Genomic DNA, 23,184 nt, shown 5'->3' on the forward strand with positions numbered 1-23,184 from the left:
GGTGGGTGAATCTTATTCTTTCTATCTTAGCCCACATTTCTATGAGCCTTTTGAACTCCTGCTCATTTAAAGTGGATAATAGAAGAAATGTTGGCTCATCCAGCATGTCATATTTGTGTAGAAGGCAGGTGGCTAGGGACATGTAGAGGTCTGAAATACTCACTGTTAGGGATGGTATCTGAGGCTGGATGGGTGTAACCTGTAGAGACATGAAAAAAAGTGATGAGGAAAGAGAAAGATTGTCAACAAAAAAGCAACTTTGGGCATGAACTAAGCTCTCTGCCACAGAGCATTTTAAATTACTGGAGTTTCTAAGTCTGTCTTAAGAAAGATGTTATTTCCCATTTTACTTCAAACTGTGTTTGTAGCATACATTTAGCCATGTAGCTCACCCAGGAAGGAAGAAGAAATCCACATTCAAACATGACCTTTTATGTTAAAGTGGGAGCTCCCAGTGTAAAAGCTATGGAGAAAGCACCCTAAGGGGCTGGCTGTGAACTCCACTCTTCTGTATTTTGCAGAGACGAAGTGCCTATATCTGGGACAACAGCAGGGAATAGATCTCTGCTCACTCAAGACTAGACAGAGGGTGAGGCTGAGGTGTAGACAGTAGGTTCTTGGATTCCTCCATTTCTAATGTCTGGGTTGTATATGGTAGAAAATTTCAAGCTTTACAGACATCTGAAACCTCATCATACTCACTGCTGGGGTAGTAACTAAGCTCTAGTGGGTATAAGCTGTACAAATGGAGGAGTAAAGGTCTAGGGGTCAGACAGAAAGGAGATAAGAAGTACATGTGGCTTGCTGAACAGCAATAAAGGTGAGCAGCCTGTAATGCTTAGTCTTGGCTGTCAGGCTGATGGGATTTGGAATAACCTATGAGATTACACATGGGTGTGTTTGAGACAGCATTTCCAGAGGAGTTTAATTGAACAGGGAAGATGCCTACTGAATGTAGGTAGTACCATTCCACGGCTTTAGGCCCTGAAGTGAATAAAAAGGAGAAAGTAAAGTGAGCGCCAGCATTCCTGTCTCTCTGCCCATGTCTTCTGTGCCAGGAAGAACTATATCTTTTGTCAAACCCTGAGCCAAAATTTACCTTCCTTTCCTTAAGTTGTGTTTGTTAGGTGTGCTGTCTCAGCAGAAGAAAAATGGCGAATACTCATCTCTCACCATTAACATAGAGACTGTCCTGATCCAGAGTGTAGGGGCCCAGCTGAGTGACACCATAGGTCAGCTTGCTCAACTCCAAGTACAGTTGCTCTCTGGCCAGGCCCTGACCTATGTGGTCAGGGTGATAGGTGCAAACTGTGTCCACTCCAGTGGCTTCTCCATCCTTCCTGGGACTGGGGAGAGAGAGTAAAAGTGATAATCATAAATGGTCTTGAGAATTATTGGAGTTGAACATAGGAAGAGGCCATTAGGAATAAGAGGTCTGGTACAGAGGCAGGTATCCAGGCTTAGCAGAGACTAAGAGATTATGAATATTCACCCCTAAACCAGACACTTTTAGTACCCCCTTTTTACAATCAAGGCCTAGACAACACTGAACAAGTAGAGGCAGAAAGAAAGTAACAACACCCTCAACAAAGAAGTTGAGGATGAGTCTATCTTCTGGACATGACATGGCTACTATACTCATGAACTCACAGTAGCTGTTTACTTGCACAAGAGAAGAATCAAGTCAACAAAACTAGCATATATGAGGGTCTTACCCCATTTCTCTGGAACTATTAGCAGTTGATAGCTGCTGGGTAAGAGAGAATACTTTTTATATACATACTATTTTATCATTTCTTGGAGAATTTCATACATGCATACAATGTGTTTTGATCACATCTTCCACTCTTCCCTCAAGTTCTTCCAGATCTACCCCTCCCTCTGCCTTCTCCCAATTTCATATCCTCTTTTTTCTATACCCCACTGAGGTCAATATATGCTGCTCATATAGTCATGGATGTTGGGTCATCCACTGTAATGGAAGAAAACTGACTTACACTAGAATCCACTGATGGTCAATAGCTTCTCAACTAGGGTCAGGGGGCTCATTAACCCCTTACCACTCCATGCAAGAATATTAATGTTTGTAATAACAGCTACTGTGAGTTTGTGAGTGCCACACTCTGGTCATATCTATAAGCCCAATATCTGGCTTTGACAATTTTTCTGCCCCTTCTTCCACAATGGTCATTGAGCCTTGGGAGAAGGGAGTGTGACACAGATGGCCAATTTGTGGCTGAGCACTCCACAGACACTTATTCTCAGTGCTTTGGCCAATTGTGAGTTTCTGCATAAACAGCCATCTATTGCATAATGAAACTTCTCTGGTGAGATCTGAGGGTTGAATTCATCCATGGATATAAAGATATGGACTTAGAGGACAGTTGGATTCCATGTGTATCCATCAAAATAATAGTTGCAAGTTACCTTGGGGTATATGAACTACCAGCCATGGGCGCTTGATCAGATTTACAGTACCATGCATATGTTTCCTCCAGCAGAGATGGCCTTAAATCCAACCAGAGAGTAACTGGTTACACATTGCTGAGAAGCTTTTTTTTTTTTTTTTTTTTGGGAGGGAATTTGCACTGGTAGGTTTCCAATGCTCCAGTGGATGACCTTTCACCCATGCACATATGAACAACACTAATAGGACTTAATAGTTATCCAAATAAAGAAGAGGTGGAGTTGTCAGGGATATGTGTTAGGGGAAGTAAGGAGGACTTGAATGGGGTAAATGGGAGGTAGATATGATAGTTTGTCATGTATAATATGATATTACATATAAATAATCTCTCTCTGTATATTTCATCATGTACATGTACTTCCCCAAGAAGAAAGAATAAATAAAAATTATTTATTTCAAAAAATCCAGACCTTGATCCTTTTTACACACTGACATCATAGTTTGGGACTGTGAGAAGAGTGAAGAATATTTATGAAATGGTAAGGCTCAAACTCTAATGCTCATGGCAGGGGTACAGTAGAGCACATGATTGAGGCAGATGAAGAACTGGGATCGGGGACTCAACCTAGTACAGAAGACATCTTTCTTTCTAACTTGCAAAAATATTTTAACATCCAATAGAAATACTTCCCCTTGAGCCTAGGGAAGGCAAGCAAGGAGAATGAAGAAAAAGTAGTGTATAACTGTTATGGAATATTACTTTAACTATGTTAAGATGTGTTACATTTATTTATGCTGCATTTGTTTAATGATGTAAAGGTGTGTTGGTTTTGTTTATGCTGCATTTGTTTAATTGTGTAAAGATGTGCTGCTCTTTCTCCTTGCCTGCCTAAGGCACCTGATTGATCTAATAAAAAGTTGAATGGCAAACAGCTAGGCAGTAAAAGGATAGGCAGGGATGGCAGGCAGAGAGACTATGTCAGAGGGAGAGTCTAGGCTTGAGGGGAGGAGAGAACAAGGAAGACAGAGGGACCAGGCAGCTAGGCAGCCACCAGGCAGCCGGACACAGAGTAGGAAATACAGAATGAAAGAAAGGTAAAAATCCCCATGGCAAAATGTAGATAAAGAGAAACAGGTTAAAATGAATTATAAGAGCCAGCTGTGACAAGCATAAGGTAAGGCCAAACACTCATAACTAATAATAAGTTTTCGTGTCATGATTTGGGAGCTTGTTGGTGGCCCACAACAATGTCTGCTACGTATAACCACTATAGAAATCAGTATAAAAGGGTTCTCAAAAAATTAAAATAAAACTTCCACATGACCAAGCATCACAACTCCTGAATATATAGCTAAATGATACTCTATCCTGCCATAGAGATGCTCATTCATGTTTATTACTTCTCTATTTACAACAGCAAGGAAATGGACTAACCTAGATGTCCACAAACAAATGAATAAATAATGAAAGTGTGGTAACTATTTTCAATGAAAGTTTATCCATCCATAAAGAAAAATAAAATTTGAATGCAAATACATGAGATTGGAAAATATTACCTTAAGTAATATGACATAAGCTCAGAAATACAAGCATATGTTCTGTCTCAAATTTCTGATCCTAGCATCTAATTTTTATATATGCATATTTATGTAAGAGTGAATTTGTGTAGAAGCCAGGAAACCATGAGAAGGTGGAGAAAGTGGCTTTAAGTGAATGGCATGAGGAGGGTCATAGGCTACATGTGATATGAAAGTGCAGGGGGAAAAGTGGCTGTGGAAGTGTTTAAGCAAGAAGGGAAGGGAGATGGGGGAGAAGAAAGGAGAAGTGTCAATCAAAACTAAGTATGAATAAAAATGCTGTAAGAAAGCCTGCTACCTTGTAAGCTAATTAATTTTTTATTTTGAGCCAGGGTTTCTCTGTGTATCCCTGGTTGTCCTAGAACTCACTCAGTAGACCAGGCTGACCTGGCAGGAATTAGAGGCATGCACCACCACCACTCAGCCATTTTCTTTTTATTGGGAGGCTGAAGTTACACCTCAGTGGTTGCTGAGCTTGCTAAGGACTTGCTTGAGTTGAGTTCCTAGCACACGTATCTACTCCCTGTAACTCCAGTTCCAGAGAATCTATCACCTTCTTTTGGCCTCTACAGGCACCTGACACTCACATGCACATCCCCATAAACAGACATATATACATATACATAATTAAAATTAATAGAAATCTTTTTTAATTAAAAATATATCTGGCTCATGAAATTCTAAGACTCTCTGGGGGCAGGATAAAAAGACTCCGGTAAAATAGGAAGCTTTGTAGGGAGATTAGAAATCAGATGAGTTCTGGAGTACACTGTCTTCTGGCCTAACTACTTCTTTGAGACAAGTTGGTGAGAAGGACAAATGTCAGCAAATTTTGAGACTGAAACTTGCATCCTCATACTATGTAGTCAGGAGGCCTAGCTCATTTTTGAATATAGGTGGTGTCTGGATAGGAAAATGAAGCAACGGTGATGTACATTTGTATTTGTTGTTTTAATATTTTGTTGTATTTATTGTTATTATTTTAACTTTTAACTAAAATATTAAAGGTATTTTACTTTATTTTGAGACAGGATTTCTCTGTGTAGACCTGGCTGTTCTGGAACTCACTCTGTAGACCAGGCTGACCTTGAACTTACAGAGGTCCACCTGGCTCTGCCTTCCGAGTGCTGGAATTAAAGGCATGCACCACCACTGCCTGACTACAGATTTATTTTTATTTACTTATTTGTGTGTGTGTGTGTGACCATTGCATTATCCATCCATCTGTTGTTGGACATATGGGCTAGTTCCCTTTTCTTGCTATAATGAATAGAACAGCAATAAACACGAATGTGCAAGTTAGAGATGCATTTTTTTTAGGGAAACCATAGAAATAGAATTGAAAGTATGGGATAATGGGTCTTCTTGTGAAAGAGAGAAAAAGGAGAGAATCTGGAAAGTGTACTCAAAGTTGGTGTCTTATTTTACTGGTAGACTCTGTAGGGGCTTGGAACAGTTGCAAGGGAAAATGGTGATATCAAGAGAAACATTTTACTGGGGCCCCCTTCTGAATACCCAAGTGTACTGGGCTATTGAGAGAGAGAGGCAGGAGGGATGTAGGTCACATTGGTGGGCCTGAGAGCACAGTGACAACTCTGGGGTGACATTCTAAGAACTTACCTGAGCAAAGTCAGTCTGCAGCCAGCATACAAAGGGCCTATGCTGGTGTTTCTGAACAAGGACTCAAGCTGTAAAAATAAAGTAGAAGGTAAGGCAATGGGATGGGGGACCAAAGGATAGGGCTTATTCTTTGGTGAAGTGATCATCCATTGGTGATCCAGAGTGTTGGTAGACATAAGTAGGACCCACATGAGATGACTAGTGGGATGAGAAGGACTGAAGTTAAGTGGGCATGGGTGAGAGTTGTGGGGCTGGAGAGAGTGTGGATATAGAGATAGGTAGAGAGGCCTGGAGTATGGCAGACATGGCTGAGCACAGTGGAAGTGACCAAAGAGGAGTGCTAGAGCTGGAGAACTGGGGCGAGACTAGAATGAGGTAGACAGAGCTGAAGACGGATATGTGGGATCATAGAGAAGGTGAGGCTGAAATGACATAGACTTATCAGAGGTATTTGGAGCTGGAGTTTGGTGGGAAGGATGCAGAAGGAGGTTGGAGAAAGATAGGTGGGGCCAGAAAGAAGATAGGTCTAGAGAGAGGTGTGAGGGGATGGAGTTTGGTAGGCAGACTGTGGAAGGGTGCTAGAGAAAGGTCGATGGGAATAAAGAGGATGCAGGGCTGGAATGAAGTGAATAGGGCTGGAGAAAATTCATGGGACTTACTAGGCTCTGCAGGATCCTCTCTGTGGTGTTAAACTTCTTGGAATCTGGGGGCTGCATGTCCTCCTCGTAAAATAGGTTGGTGATGGTGAAGTTGAGGGTAAATAATACCAAGGGTGATTGTATAGCTGTTGGTGGAGAATGAGAAGAGAAGCTTTTTGGTAATCAACACAAGGAAGGCAGAGCCTGAGGACACAGTCCTGACTCTGGCAATATCTCACTGGAGACTACAGTGGTGAGTGAATATCCTTGGCTCACTAATTTTGGGCAAGGCTAGACCATCCTGTGCTTCAGGCCAAGGGAAAGAATGTGGGAGATGGCTCAGTGGGCAAGACTGCTCATTCTGCAAGCATGAGGCCACGAGCTCTATATCCAAGTACACATAGAAAAAGGGGGGCATGGTGGCTTATACTTGTAATCTTAGTACTGGAGAGATGAAGACATTTTGAATTCCTGGAGTTTGATAGCTGGATAACCTAGGTGAGTATGTGAACTCCTGGTTCAATGAAAGACCTGCCACAAAAACATATGGTGAAGAATGATAGAGGAAGACATGTCAGGTCAATCATTGACCTATATATGCATGTAAATATGTGGAAGTGCGTCAATACAGACACATTGCATACACATACAGCTTTATACCCCCCCAAAGAAAGAATGAGAAGTTGCAAAGTGTAAAAGGGATCTCTTCATCCAAGATTCTCATTGTATTTCTATAAATTGTTCACTAATTTCTTCCACACATTTATCCAACTATAATTTAGTAATGTTTCTCTGTTGTCAAAAAAATATGAAAGGATGCACTCAACTTCTTGACATGATTTCAAGGACTTCCTAGCCTGTGTACTTGACCACATCCTTTTCTCTTTAACTAGATATATGGTCAGGACCTCATGCTTCTTCCAACTGTAATGTGGGAGGATTTTAAATACTCACTGCTGGTGCTGGTTACTGCAATCTGGTGTGTGTAACCTACAGAGTGAAATTAAAGGAAAGAGCATAAGGATTGGTACATAGAAAATGAATAAAGGATGTTCTTAGAGGGGGACAATATGGGCTTTGCTACAACAAAGTTAAGACGACCACAGCTTACCATTGACATAGAGACTATTCTGGTCCAGGGTATAGTGACCCAGTTGAGTGATGCTGTGGGTGAGCTCTTCTAGTTCTGAGTATAGTTGCTCTCTGTCCAGATCAGTGCCTGTGGAATATTGGTGGTAAGTGCAAACCATGTCTACTTTGGTAGCCTCTCCATTCTTCTTTGGCCTGGAAAGATCAGATAGAGAAGACAGCAATAAGTGGATTGACTAATGAGGAATGCTGTGATTCTGGGAACATGACAGGAAACGGCTTGTGGAAATGAGAATACTGATAGAAAGGTAGAAACTATATACATATTTGGTGGCTATTCCATCTTTTTTAGCTACTGGATGGAAGGATCCAGGAATGGAGATAATGGGGAGCATTGAGTGAGGTTCTCTGACAGCAATATGAGAAAACTGTAGAAAACTTTAGAATGCTTGAGGTGCTTGTGAACAGGACCCACCATGCTGCCTTAATTCTATGGTGAAAATGGCTCTACTTTCACTTCCTGAACCCAAGATTCAGTGGTGCCCTGAATCTTATGATCCATTATTATCATGGCAAACCAATTCTCCTCCTAAAGGGAAATCTTGTTAGATGTCTGCTGGGATCCTTCCATGGATACCTACAAGCCTATGAAGGAAGACTCCTGTATCTCCACATGATCCTTAATCTGTCTATAACCTGTTCAGTTTTGGCTTACCTCTCTACCTTTCACTTGCAGCTGAGTACTTCTTCCCTGCATGTACTCTACCCTTTTCTAGGCTTTCTCTACCTGCTTTTCTTTTTCTTTAGATTTCCTGGCCATCATATACCTGTCTTGAGGCATGAGATGCAATCTCTCATTTCCTTCTTAATTCCTATACTTCCCTAATCTCCCAATTCTTCAATATTTTCTCTTGGTTTCAGTTTCCCATCTACAAAATGGGCATAGTGATGTTATCAAAATTTTTTAATCTGCATAAGATCAAGCTAGTCACAACTTTAGTATGGATGGAGAGGAGCTCATAAGGGGCCATTATTAGTGGGAGCACTATTGGTAATTGATGGTGGTTAGAGTCCAAACTACTAAACCCAATGACAATAGATGGAGAAAGGAAAGCATTCCATGATTAAACCACATTTAAGTAGTATCAACGTACAAAACCAGCTCTAATGTTACAAAAGAAAAACTTCTAAAAAAGTTATCCACATACCCCCCCAAACAGGCATGATCCCTAGGGTGGAGCTATTGGGAAGTGGGGGATTGTTGACACTGAGTGAGAGGTTTTTAAATCACTGTGGGGTGTGTACTCAAGGAAACTGTAGAATTCCCCTTGTTCCTCTTCCTCAATTTTTCTTTTTGTCTGGACACGGTCAATTTAGCCCTACTGCCCCTCTACAAACCAAAAGCAATGATCCATCTGATTGTGGATAGATGCGCCTCTAAAACCTTGATCAAAATTAAACTTGTCTCTTAAGTTTGTGATATAGCTCAGTTGGTAGAGTGCTGATGTAGTGTTCATGAGACTCTGAATACCATTATTCTATCACCATATACACTGGTCCTGGTAGTATACACCAGTAATCCCAGCACTTGAGGTGAAGACAAGAAAATCATAAGTTCAATTTCATGCTCAGATACATACTGAATTTTTGCAAGTCTGGCTGTTTAAAAGACAACAACAACAAAAAAACAAACAAACAAAAAGCAATTTCTCTTTGTAAGTTGATTATTTCAGAGATTTTTTTTGTTTTGTTTAGTTTGGGTTTTGTTTTTTGTTTCTGTGACAGAAACTAATACATACTACATGGAATATTGAAGTTAAGAAGAATGAGAAAGTATAGAATCTAGCCTAACCCAGGGGCTGCAAAAAGGCTGAGATCAAAAAGAAGACCTAGCTATAGAGAAGTATGTATAGAAACTCCACCATGTCTTCCTGGGTGGTCTTCTCTACAGGTCTCACCTGAGTGAGGTCAGTCTGCAACCAGAATACAGTAGGCCAACACTGGTGTTTTGGAACAAAGGTCTGAGCTGTGAAGAAGAGAAAAGGTTCAGTTAAATATACAGTCTGAGTAGGGAAACAGGAAAGAGGTCAAGAGAGAAGTGTGAAGCTTGAAGGAGTGGGTTGGGAAATCAGTGGGTGTGGCAAGTGAGGATGTGGCTGAGACTGGATGGGTGAGAGAGGCAGTGGGGATGGAAACCAGTTAGAATCTGTAGCAAGGGTACTCATGAGTGTGGAAAATGTGTGTGTGTGTGTGTGTGTGTGTGTGTGTGTGTGTGTGTGTGTGTGTATACCAGTGGCAGGGCAGTAAGGGGAAGTAAGCAGAGTTTAGTGGGAAGGTTGGGCAAGTCGAAGGTAGACAGGACTAGAGTGAGTTGGTAGGCCCTCAGTGACTGTCACAAGAAGGGAATGAGTGGGGATAAGAGAGGTGGAAAGGATACTAGTGGGTGTAGCAAGAAAAAAGTAGGAAGGTTTGGGATAGGTGGGCCCTGTACTGATGTGATATGAGAGATGTGGGCAGACACCAGAACGAAGGACAAGAGGGGGAAGTAGGCAGTGTTACATGGGGGGAGGGGCTTTAGTGAATGGATTGGGAAGCAAGACATTGGTACAGCTGGAGCAAGTGGGTAGAACAACTGTGGGTAGTGCAAGGGATGTGGTTGTGTCACCAATGATAAAGGCAAGGAAGGTAGGCAGGGATAGAGTGGGTGGGCTATAAGTTGGTGAAACAAGAGGTAATCAAAGCTGAAAAATGTGGGTCAGGCAAAGTGTAGTAAGACAGATGTGGTAGGTACCAGTAAGTATGGCAAGATGGGGGTCTTAGTGGGGCTTTAGTGAAGGGTGGGGAAAGGGAAATGAGCAAGTCTTGAATTCATGAGCAAACAAGAAGTGGGTGTGGTAGGAGAGGGATGGGTGGGCACCAGAACAAGTGAATATCAATAGGTGGGGCAAGAGGGGCTTGTGGGTAGGAACTTAGTGAGTGGGTAAGGAAAACAGAAGGTAGTATGGTAGGATTGGGTAGATGGGGCAACAGTGGATAGGATAAGGGAAGTAGGCAGGTCACCAGAGGAAAAGTCAAGAGAAGCAGGTTAGGCTGAAAGGGGTGGGCAGGGCACCATGGAGAGTCACAGGAGAAATATGGGTGGAAACAAATGGCAGGGCAAGATAGAGAGGTGGGTGGGGCTTTAGTGAATGGGCTGGACAAGTGAGTAGTACATGGGGATAATCTGTAGGCAGGTCAAGAAGATGTTAATAAGGCTAGGAAATGTGGGTAGAGAATCAATGAGTAGTATAAAAGTAATCTGAGGGAACATTAGTTGGTGAAGTAACATAATGGAATTTTCCCAGGGGCCTAACCTGAGAAAATCCCTCCCAGGGTCCTGGGGAACAACGCTACATCTGGCATGGGGCTATCCGGTGGAAAGAAATCTATATACGCCTTGCTCTTTTGTCTGTTTACTTTATTTCTTCTGTCTATACAGCTTCAGTTCTGTCCTCACATTCAGCTCCTCTCTGTACCTACTTTTTCGGTCCCCTCATAGCCCTAGTAATAACTAAGACCTTATGCTTTTGATCTCATCTTTGCCCCCTGTTCCTTCATCCTCTATCTTTCCTTCTTCTTCTCCTCTCCTGACCTGATTTACCTGATAACCTCTTCCTTGCTCCTCTCTCCTCAGCCTGAGCCATTCTGCCTTACCAGCTACAGAAACTCTGCCTTCTTTCAGACCACAAGGCTCAGCCTGGACCAGGAATCCTGCTCCAGTCTTTACTGCACCTGGTTATGCAAAAAACCCTATTGTCCTGAGGCAAGAGCTCTGCAATACTAATAGGCCTGAAGGCAAGGGATGGTCTGAGCTTCATTTGCACAAAAAACAAAGCTATGCATCTACATATCCACCTGTCTCCTAGGCCCTGCAGGAGTGTTACCTAGTGGATCAGCAGTAGATCTGAGAAGCTAAATTGTTTGACATATGGCCTAGTAATGTATGGGCACACAAGCATTTCATAGCAGAAGATAGATGATACATATTAACATCTAAATAACACAAAATATTCTTTGATAAATGGCTTCCTCTTGATTGACTTCTTGGTTGATCAAGGTATAGCTTATTACATACAGCTGAATGTCTATAATATATTCTTGCTGCCCACTGCAGTAACAGAGGGACATGGATATGGATGGAGTGTGTGGACCAATCAATCATCAGTGGCTGGAACTAGAGACAGGAGGGTTATGCTGGAAGAGGTAAAAGAGTCATCAGTGAGTGGGGCAAGAAGGCAGGACTGAAGTGGGTGATTTGGGGGTACCAGTGAGCCAGGCAAGGAAGAAGGGTGTGACTGGAGGGAGTAGGTGAGCCTTAAGTAGGTGAGGTAAAAGGTAGACAGAGCACCAATGAGTGTAACACAAGGGATGTATATGGCTGATGGTAATTAATACAAGAAAGAGAAGTGGATGAGACTTTAGTAAGTGAGTGGGACAAACAGGTGGCAGGGATGGCTGGAGTGAGCAAGCAAGACTAAAGGTGATGGAGTGGCTGAGGCAAGGGAGGTGGGTAGGAGTCTTACCAGAAACTGCAAGACTTTCTCCACTTGTTTGAACTTGGCATATCCTGGGCCCCACATGTCCTTCGTGTAGGGTAGATTGGTGATAGTGAAGTTAAGAGTATACAGCAGCAGAGCAGAGCTTGAAGCTGCAATTAGATTAGGAGAGAAGTTAAGTCCTGAGTCATACCAGAACTAGATTTAGGACATAATCTATATTCATATCACTTGGACCCATGTATTCCCACCTAATTCAAGATGTCTCTACCAGAATGAAAAAAAAAAAAAAACAAAAACTTCTTTTGAATGACAGGAACACTAGTAATTAAACATTGATGGCAATTAAAATATCAATAGCAATGTGCTTTTAGCCTTGGTAAGATACCATATTTTGCAACAGACAGCAGTTACTGCAAGGACTCTGAAGTAGTCAAAGTGCTGAGAATAACTAACTGTTCAGTGCTTGGATACAAAGAGAACATCTATATCACCCCCTGCAAAGCTCAGGTAGTATCATAGAAGGGGAGGGGGGAAGAAGGTAAGAGAAGAATGGGGAAGAGCCCAGTGGGATACTGTCTTCAGGACAGCACATGGCTGCTGCACCTAACTCACAGCTGCTCTTACCTATTCAAGAGTGGGCCTAGTGAAGTTCTAACACGGATGAAGGAGGGGCTCATCTAGTCCATTCATTTCTGAGGAGCTTTTAGCAGGTAATGGTTTCTGGGGGTGGTGGTAAAGGCATGCTCTTCAGTTGTGTGGCTACTGGTAGATCATATATGCCTCTATCATTGCTTTGGATTAATTATCTTCTTTTTCTGTTGATTCCCTTCATGCCACAACATAGGAGCTGTACATAGCTTTATCCATGCACCACTACCACGTTTGCTCATTGGGGCATGTGCATTAGAGAATGAGACCTTGGATGACTAGGGGACAGGGTTAATTTCTCCAAGCAGGATCAATTGTCAGCCCAGAGTAAGGCCTTCAGTCAGAGAGCTCCGATAAGAAGAAAAGGCTTATAGAGCCATAAAATTTATCTGTTTTGGCATACATATGTGTGTGTGGTGTGCATATCTGTATGTGCATTTGCATACATGTGAGGCATGTGTGTGCAGGTACATGTACACATGTATGAGAGCCAAGGTTGATGTCAGATGTCTTCTCCAATCATAGTGTATATTATATATTGAGGCAAGATCTTTCAGAGAGAACCCAGAGCTTGTCCTTTCTGCTAGTCTGGCTATCCAGTTTATTCAGAGATTCCCTGTCTTTGCCTATTATAATTTGGGATTACAGGCAAGCTGCTATGCTCACCCAGATTTCATGTGGGTTCTGGGAACCCAAACTCTGGTCCTCATGCTTAAGTGAGAAATATTTTACTTATTGAACCACCCTTCAGCTCTATATTTCCAAGATGACACCTGAAGAAAAAAGCAGAGATTCACCTCTGGCATCCACAAGTGTAAGCACACACAAGCATGTATGCATGCACACACACACACACACACACACACACACACACACACACACTCACATAGACTTCTTGGTCATTTGGTCAAGTGGGTCAAATTAGGGGGCTAATAAAATCATGAGTTGGTGTTTTTATACATTGCTTCCTGCACAAATTTGTTCTTGACTAACTGTTCTGCTGGCTAATATTCTTTTAAGAGCTTGACAAAGATTTAGAAGTCAGTAGACACCTACATTAAGAAACAAACATCAGAGAACAGCTTTGGAGGCTGGATGATAGGATGGGAAATAGTATTCTGAGAATTCTCAGACCTTTGAGGACCCTCTGTCATTCATCAAGGGTCAACCTTAGGATCCTCTTAGACATACTACTCCACCCTTTATCCTGACTACAGAATTGACTGGAAGCATTTTCGGAGATAATTTTACCTGTGAGGTTGGAGATGGGAGCTGGCATACTTGAAGAAACAATGTTCACCATGGACACTGTGGGGAAAATGACATCCATTTGGAGTAGAGACATAATCTATATAGAGACACCAGGATGGGTATCCCAGTCTGAGTTCTGCTAGGGTTTTAAGTGACACACATCACAGGCTGGTGGTTGGGTGAAAAGTGAAATGAAGACAACAAACTATTGCTTTCTTTCATTTCAAAGGGCTGGGTATAGTGATAGATGTGGTAGAAAATTAAGGAAACTTAGAATACTCACTTCCAGGGGTGGTAGTCAGGATCTGGTGGGTGTAACCTACATAGATAACAGGAGTTTTAAAATGTAGTAGAATTGAGGGAAAGAAGGCCTAGGAAGGGAGGGTATGGGCTCTGCAATGTAGCAAACACAGGTGGCTGCTGCTCACCATTGACATAGAGACTGTGCTGGTCCAGGATGTATGGGCCCAGTTCGGTGACACCCTTGGTCAGACTGCTGAGCTCCCCGTATATCTGCTCATTTTCCAGCCTGTGGTCAGCAGAGTCTAGGTGGTAGGTACAGGTGGCATCCACCCCTGTTGCTGCTCCATTGTTCTCAGACCTGGGAAGGATAGGTGAAGAGGATGATGATAAATTAATTGCCTAAGGAGGGATCCTAGGATACCTGGAACAGCACATGAAGGGTCTCTATCTAATAGAGACTTACAAAGTCAGTTGTAGATTTTCTATCATGTTGACCTCCAGTAACATGTAACTCTGAGCAGACAGTGAGTCCAGAATTTTTATCAATTGTAACAATCAAATAAGCAAGTGTGTGTTATGGGAAAAGGAGAGGTCATAAATGAGACATTTGAAGAATAATAATTGAGTCACCAAAGTTCAAAATTAGTGAGCAGAAAGGGCATATTTGTCTTAAGAGAAATCATGTGGACCAACTTTAAACTTCATATGAAATGTTCATTTATTCCTAAATGGGGGGGGGCAGGAGAAAATTCAAAATGGATGAGCAGAAGGAGGTTCCGATTTGTTTAAGGATTGTGGGAGAAGTAGTAGGATCAGGAGAGATTTTGGTACTAGATATGGTACCTCCTGAATTCACCTGTGCATAAGACATTCAGAAGAAATGCAGGGAGAAATCTGAACACAATCTTTGGACTGAGAGCACTTTAAGCAACTCTAGCTTGCTATTCTAAGGACTCACCTGAGCAAGGTCAGTCTGCAGCCAGAATATAATGGACCAACACTGATTTTTTTGAACAAGGGCCTGAGCTGTGGAGAAAGAGGAGAGGGATGATGATGAGGAATGAGGGATAGAGACAGGACAGGAGTGAGATGCACAAATGCATCGGATGTTGGATTTGGATATGTGTAGTCAGGATGAGGTGGGCAGTGGCTTCTTCCAGGGGTATGGCATGGCATGGCATGGCCAGTAGGGGGCGCTGGATTCAGTGAGCAGGATCCTCACCAGGCTCTGCAGGGTTCTCTCAGTGATATTGAACTTCCTGGATCCAGGGTGACTCATGTCCTCCTCAAACTCCAGGTTAATGATGGTGAAGTTGATGCTGAAAAGCAACTGGACAGGGCCTGCTGCTGCAGAGGGAATGGAAGAAAGACACGTGCTCAGGCTATTTGTTTCTCTCTAGACTTCAGCATGGGGCAACAGCTATGTGCATGTTTAACCACTGGGGGGAGGATAAGCAGGATTGCTATACAGAGGTAACTTGACCATGAAGCAGAATGCAAGTACATCTCTCCCTGCAGGTAGCTAGCAAGCCTGTAGTCACCCTTGGCTTCTGAGTTTTTATAATGTAAATCTACTTTTTCCTTTTCTTTTTTCTTTTACTATGCTGGGTTTTATAAGGTCATTTTCGTGCAAGCCTATGTGCTTGAAGCATATCCTTTCCTCACACAGGTCACTTCCTTCTCTTCTGCTCCTCCCTCTCCCATTACATCCGTTCCCTAAGACAGTAACACTTGCACTTTCTTGTCATCTAGTCATGCACAATTATATATAAACATGTATGTAATCTAAGAACCACAAATGAGAGAAAACATGATGCTTGTTTTTCTGAGACTAACAATTCACAATGTATGGCCAGTTACATCCATTTTCCTATAATTGAAATAATCTGGTCTTTATTGCTAAAATGTTCCTGTGTGCATATGCAGCACGTTTTCTTCACCATTCCCTTGTAGGTAGACATCAAGGCTGGTTCCAAAACTTTTTCTTATAAAAAGTGCTGCAATTGGGCAGTGGTGGTGGTGCACGCCTTTAATCCCAGCACTCGAGAGGCAGAGGCAGGTGGATCTCTGTGAGTTCAAGACCAGCCTGGTCTACAGAGCGAGTTCCAGGACAGGCTCTAAAGCTATACAAAGAAACTCTGTCTCGAAAAACAAAACAAAACAAAAAAAATGCTGAAATAAACACCGACATGCATGTTTCTCTGTGTTATATTGACCTGGGGTCTTGAGGGTACACAGGGTCATATATCAGCACCAATAAAAACAGCCAGAAAAATGTGAAAAGGTTCCATCAAGGTTCCATTTCATCCTTCTCAGAATGTTGGTCACCAAGAAAACAAACAGAAAATGGCGTGAGGATGTGGACTGCTTGTACACTGTCAGTGGGAAGTTGTGTTACTCCAGCCATGGGGGAGAATAGGATGAAGGCTTCTGAAAAATAATCTACATCCTTTCTTTCAGATGCAAACACTTACTTTTAATTTAAGAACTGAGACATTAGACAATGTGTCTCCAGCCACACAATCTTTAACTGGCAGAACCCAGGCCACATAACTGTAGCAATTCTATAATTTCCAGTCATTTAATACCTGTGCTCCTGAGTTCTTCTATTAGAATCTAATTATTTTATCTCACTGACACTTCAAGGTTTAATTATATAATCCTACAATAGTCAGTATAGGATAATTTTTCTTTTTTTGTATGTATGTGTTCATGTAGGCTACATATGTTTGTGTACATGTATATTTGGGGACCAGAGAGCATGCCTAGTGTCTTCTTCCATCACTTTTTTTTCTTTCTGAGAAAAGGTCCCTCACTGAGCATGGAGCTCACTGATTTGCCTAGACTAACTGTCCAGCAGGCCTTGAACATTTTCCTGGCTTTGCTAGCACGGTGCTGCAATAAATGGGTACTACAGAGCTGAACTTGGATGCTCATGCACTTTAACGACTGACCTATCATTCCAGTCCCAATGTGATTTTTTTTTTCACAGCAAGACATTTTTTAGGAGTTCTTATACCTTGATGGCCCAGCCACAAGGTGTGTGAGTCAAATAAAAAAACAAAAAAATAAAATGCCAATGGAAGCAGATGCAGAGATCCACAGCCAAGCCCCAGGCTGAGCTCCAGGAGTCCAATTGAAGAGAGGAAAGAGGGATTCTATGAGTAAGGGACATCAAGATCATGATGGGGAAACCTACAGAGACAACCAAACCAAACTAGTGGGAACTCATGAACTTTAGATGAATAGCTGTAGAGCCTCCATGGGACTGAATTAGGCTCTTTGCATAAGCAAGACAGTTGTGTAGCTTGATCTGCTAAAGGGGCCCCCAGGCAGTAGAATCAGGATCCATCCCTGGTGCATGAACAGGCTTTTTGGAGCCTAGTGCCTAAGGTGTGACACCTTGCACAGCCTTGTTGCAGGTGGATGGGCTTGGACCTGCCTCAACTGAATGTACCAGGCTCTGCTGACTCCCCATGGGAGACTTTACCTTGTCTGAGGAAGGAATGGGGGTGGGTTGGGGAGGGAAAGCTGGAAGAGCAGGAGGAGAGGAGGATCTGTTGTTGGTATGTAAAATGAATAAAAAATTTCTTAATAAAAAATAAATTAAAAATAAAATGCCAATGTTCATTGCAACTTAGTTGCAAACAGATCCAATTCAGTTCATGCTGACAGTTGTCATAATAAAAAGTAGAGAGTGAGTGGACAGGATCACACAGAATCATCATGCAGGATAAAATGACCCGTGGTTTCTAGATCTTGGCAATTGAACATTCATTCCCATAAATTCTACAGAGAGGAATGTATGCTTTCCTTATTGATGATCAAGTAGAGAGACATACGTGTATTTGCAAGTGACCTCCAGTTTCATCTCTTCAATCAACTGAAGAAAACTATTTAACACAACCTTCTGGCCAGTTGGTTAGTTGTGGAAATTAAGTAGCTGTAGCTGTTCTTAACTGAATTATTCTTCTTCTTCTTCTTCTTCTTCTTCTTCTTCTTCTTCTTCTTCTTCTTCTTCTTCTTCTTCTTCTTCTTTTTTTTGGCTTTTTTTGAGACAGGGTTTCTCTGTGTAGCTTTGTGCCTTTCCTGGATCTCGCTCTGTAGACCAGGCTGGCCTCAAATTCACAAAGATCCACCTGGCTCTGCCTCCTGAGTGCTGGGATTAAAGGCGTGCACCACCACTGCCCGGCTCATATAAACCAATTCTTAGCTAATAAGTCCACTAGTTTCTACCTCTGAGAGGACTAAGAAGAAATTTATAAATGAGAGTTCAATCAGTAACGTAACTGCTGCAAAAGCATGAAAGTTTAAGTTCAGATTTCTAGTACCCATGTTAAAGAAGAAGAAAAAAAAAAAGGCAAGTACTGTTGTGTGGGTCTATAACCACATTTTAAAGGGGCAGAGACAGGTGGATCCCTGGAGCCCAAAGGCTAGCCAGCCGAATTGAATTGTGAACTTTATATATGGTGTGAGAACTTATCTTAAAATCTTTGAAAGAGCTGGAGAGATGGCTCAGTAGTTAAGAGTATTGGTGGTTCTTTCAGAGCTCCCAAGTTCTATTCCCAGAACCCACATTGCAGCTTACAACCATCTCTAACTCTAATTCTAGGGTATCTGATGCCCTCTTCTGTTCTCTCAGGTTACTGCATGCAATAAAACACCATACACATAGAAATAAGGTAGAGAGCCATCCAGAGAGACACCCATGATTGATGCACGCACTCATAACCTGCACGTGCACCTGCACACACACGAATAGCCACACATACAGTGAGATGTTCAGTGGGTAAAAGTGTGGTGATATTATGTTCCCTAATATATTGTGCAACCTAATAAACTTATCTGGGGTCAGAGAACAGAACAGCCACTAGATATAGAGGCCAGAAAATGGTGACATACATACATTTAATCCTAGCATTCCAAAGGCAGAGATCTGTCTGGATCTCTGTGAGTTCAAAGCCACACTGGAAACAGCCAGGCATGGTGACTCATGCCTTTAATCCCAGGAAGTGATGGTAGGAAGCAGAAAGGTATGTAAGGCATGAGGACCAGGATCTAGGGCCTGGTTAAGCTTTTAGGCTTTTAGGCTTTTGAGCAGCAGTTCAGCTGAGATCCATTTGGATAAGGACTCAGAGACTTCTAGTCTGAGGAAACAGGATCAGCTGAGGAATTGGCAAGGTGAGGCTAGCTGTGGCGTGTTCTGCTTCTCTGATCTTCCAACTTTAACCCCAATACCTGGCTCCGGGTTTGATTTTATTAATAAGACCTTGTAACAATTCGTGCTGCATAAAGGTACTTACTCCCAAGTCTGACGACCTGAGTTTGATCCCTGGAATTCACAACAGAGGAAAGTCAAATGGCTGAAAGACATTTAAGGAATTGCTAAACATCCCTAATCATCAGGGAAATGCAAATCAAAACAACTCTCAGATACCACCTTACACCTGTCAGTATGGCTACGATCAAAAATACTGAAGGACAGCTTATGCTGGAGAGAATGTGAAGCAAGGGGAACATTCCTCCACTGGTGGTGGGAATGCAAGCTTGTACAACCACTTTGGAAATCAATATGCCGCTTTCTTAGAAAATTGGAAATCAATCTCCCCCAAGACTCAGCTATACAACTCTTGGGCATATACCCAAGGAATGCTCAATCATACCACAAGGGCACTTGCTCAGCTATGTTCATAGCAGCATTGTTTTTAATAGCCAGAATCTGGAAACAACCTAGATGCCCTACAACTGAAGAATGGATAAAGAAAATGTGGTACATATACACAATGGAATACTACTCAGCAGAGAAAAACAATGACATCATGAGGTTTGCAGACAAATGGATGGATTTAGAAAAAATCATCCTGAGTGAGGTAACCCAGACTCAGAAAGACAAACATGGTATGTACTCACTCATAGGAGGATACTAGATGTAAAACAAAGATGACTAGATTGCTACTCACAACTCCAGGGACACTACCTAGAAAACAAGACCCCAAGGAAGACACAGGGATCACCCAATGACAGAGAAATGGATGAGATCTACATGAACAGCCTGGACATGAGTGGGGGTAATGAAGGGCAAGGATCAAGGGAAAGAGAGCTTGGGGGAGCGGGAGATCCCAGCTGGATCAACAACAGAGAGGGAGAACAAGGAATAAGAGACCATGATAAATGAAGACCACATGAGAATAGGAAGAAGCAAAGTGCTAGAGAGGTCCACAGAAATCCACAAAGATACCTCCACAACAGACTACTGGCAATGGTCAAGAGAAAGCCTGAACTGACCTACTCTGGTGATAGGATGGCCAAACACCCTAATTGTCGTGCTAGAAACCTCATCCAATGACTGATGGAACCGGATGCAGAGATCCATGACCAGGCCCCAAGTAGAGCTCCAGAAGTCCAATTGGCGAGAAAGAGGAGGGTTTGTATGAGCGAAAATTGTTGAGACCAAGATTGGAAAAAGCATACAGACAAATAGCCAAACTAATGGAAACACATGAACTATGAACCAATAGCTGAGGATCAGGCCCTCTGGATAAGTGAGGCAGTTGATTAGCTTGATCTGTTTGGGAGGCCCCCAGGCAGTGGGACCTGGACCTGTCCTCAGTGCATGAGCTGGCTGTTTGGAACCTTGGGCTTATACAGGGACACTTGGCTCAGCCTGGGAGGAGGGGACTGGACTTGCCTGGACTGAATCTACCAGGTTGAGCTGAATCCCCAGGGGAGTCTTTGCCCTGGCGGAGATGGGAATGGGGGGTGGGCTGGGGGGAAGGTGAAGGGGGGGCGGGAGGGGGGTTAACAAGGGAATCCATGGCTGATATGTAAAATTAAATTAAATTATAAAATAAAAAAAGAAAAAAAAAGAAAAATCAACTCCCTAAAGTTGTGCTCTAATCTCCACACATGCCATGCCATACATACATACATACATGTGTACATGTGCAAACACACACATATACAAATAAGGAAATTCTTTGAGGAAACACACATTCTGGATTTTTGTGACTTAAAAGGGCTTATCACTTTGGATGAACATGTTATTTGTTTAAATGAAATTTTAAAAATATTATATATACAATATATTATATATACATTATAAATATATATATATTCACAATTTTATGTGACTACATGAAGTCTAGCAAATACAAATAATAGAAAAATATGACATTTGTCCTTTGGAGAGTGTCTCAATTTACTTAATAGGATTAGGAGATGCTAATGTGATTGATTCCCTTTTCACAGATGTAAAGACTGAGCCAATGGGAAGCTGAATAATTTGTCTCAGTTCATATAACTACTAAGATGCAGATCTGAACATAAATAATAGTCATGTTATTTATTCTAGCATTAATTTATTATTCACATAATATGTGAGAGTTTTTAAATAACGTTTTATTATTTCTATGTATTTATGTGTGTATCTGAATGTGTGCCATATATGTACAGGTGCCTGTTGAGGCCAGAGAGGGCAACTGATCATCTGCAACTGGCATTAAACACAAATGTGGGTCCTCTGGAAAAGCAGTCCTCTGAACTGCTGAGTCATCCCTCCTGCTCCATTTTTCTATATTTTGACAACATTTCTTTTATTTATTTATTTATTTATTTATTTATTTATTTATTTATTTATTTATTTTTGATCATTGGAAACAGTCTTTCATTTAAGAGAAACTTACACAGACTTCACAAAAACCTACATTATGCAAAGCTTTGTCAAAATTCTACATGTATCATAATTTGTGAGTGTGGGTTGGAGAACAGATCATTACTATAATTAACGTTTTTGACACGGGACATTTTCTATCAGAAAATGATAGAAACACACTCTTGATGACATCTCCCTTCTCTTGAGTGGGAAGCCTGAAGTGTCTAAGGGAAAGTCTGCCTGCCTATCCTTCCCTTTCAATGGCAGGTGAGCTTTATTCTCAGGCTGGGGACTTTTCAGTAATACTGTGGCTCAAGTACCTTTGCTTACAAGAATGTCCAGCCTTAAATTGCATGAGTGTCATCCATGACTCTGCTCTGGACATGTAAAAGACAAGCTGGGTGGAAGCCAAGAGGTAGAACCCAGGGGTGCAGACAGTCAGCTGACTTCCTGGGCTAGGTCAAACATACAATGTCGAATTTCATTTCATTGGCCGTAACAGTCATAAAGGACACACATGGAACACTCGCCTTCCTACTTCTCCCCACAAATGACTGAGTTTCAGGTTCCTATCCTCCAGCCAACTCCCTGGTCTTCAGAGGCACTCTAGGCTCTCAGTCCCCCCCCCCCCCCCCCCAGTCCACTCAGTAGGGCTTCCCTGGCCAACTCCTTTGAGGAACTGTCAGTGGACTGAGCTAATGTCACCTCATCCTCTGCTAACTATTGGCTCTTCTGTTTCTCTTCATTGAACTGTTCTAAACAAAATCATTTCAGTTTAGATCTGCTAAACTTTGCAGCAATACATTCAATCAGCGGGTAGAATCCCTTCCTAGAGCAGGCCTCATGAGACAAGATGGACAGGCTGTAGCTTTACATTCAGATCAGTGGGGCTCATCTGAGGTGAGGGAGGGTAGAGAACGAACACCTGCTGGCTTGGGGCTAATTTATTTTAGTCAAAGCCTAACACATAATTTCTTAATATCAACAATACTTTCCGGTGGAGTTTGGACAAACTGACTACTCCTCATTTACCACATCCAACTAGCAGAAATTAACAATAACAACAACAACAGAAAAAACCTAAAGCACATACACGTAGCTTTCTTAAAAGCCTGAGAGAGCAGAGTTGATCTTTATTACCTTATTTAAAATGTGGGGTACTTTTCCTTAGAGTCAAATCAATGCCTTTATTTTACAGTAAGTACTCTTTTGATTTCAGGTCTTCACAAAATTGTTTTTTCTAAACTTTTGGAGTAGAAGGTACTTTCAACAAAAATTCTGTGCAGTGTCAGCACTTTTTTTCTTTTAAATATTGAAATAAATAAAATAGTTCACTTTTCTTTTGGTCTTTTGTCAGTTTATGTTGTTGTTTCTATTGCGAGCAAATTCCACTCTGAGCTGGGTATTTTCTCACAGAAATTTCAAGCAGAGGCAACGAAGAATTTTAAAAGGAAAAAATGAAAATCTTATTGCACAAACTTGAGCCGTTTCTGAAACTTGGCTGAGCTGAGCTGAAAGATG

The 23,184-nt window shown here is 41.9% G+C and overlaps 1 protein-coding gene across 1 annotated transcript in view; it reads right to left on the reverse strand.

Moving 5' to 3' along the window:
- The window catches only part of Muc16 (mucin 16, cell surface associated), a 200,071-nt gene that overhangs the window by 89,153 nt on the left and 87,734 nt on the right, over positions 1-23,184 (reverse strand). The window contains exons 36-47 of the mRNA XM_059267231.1: positions 15,235-15,359; positions 14,971-15,038; positions 14,198-14,370; positions 14,053-14,088; positions 11,895-12,019; positions 9,291-9,358; positions 7,355-7,527; positions 7,198-7,233; positions 6,265-6,389; positions 5,606-5,673; positions 1,174-1,346; positions 164-199 (exon numbers count right to left, since the gene is read on the reverse strand). Coding sequence (XP_059123214.1) covers positions 164-199; positions 1,174-1,346; positions 5,606-5,673; positions 6,265-6,389; positions 7,198-7,233; positions 7,355-7,527; positions 9,291-9,358; positions 11,895-12,019; positions 14,053-14,088; positions 14,198-14,370; positions 14,971-15,038; positions 15,235-15,359 — 1,206 coding nt within the window. The remainder of the gene's footprint in view (positions 1-163; positions 200-1,173; positions 1,347-5,605; positions 5,674-6,264; positions 6,390-7,197; positions 7,234-7,354; positions 7,528-9,290; positions 9,359-11,894; positions 12,020-14,052; positions 14,089-14,197; positions 14,371-14,970; positions 15,039-15,234; positions 15,360-23,184) is intronic.

This window comes from Peromyscus eremicus, chromosome 7 (assembly GCF_949786415.1).
Source record: "Peromyscus eremicus chromosome 7, PerEre_H2_v1, whole genome shotgun sequence".
Lineage (NCBI taxonomy): Eukaryota > Metazoa > Chordata > Mammalia > Rodentia > Cricetidae > Peromyscus > Peromyscus eremicus.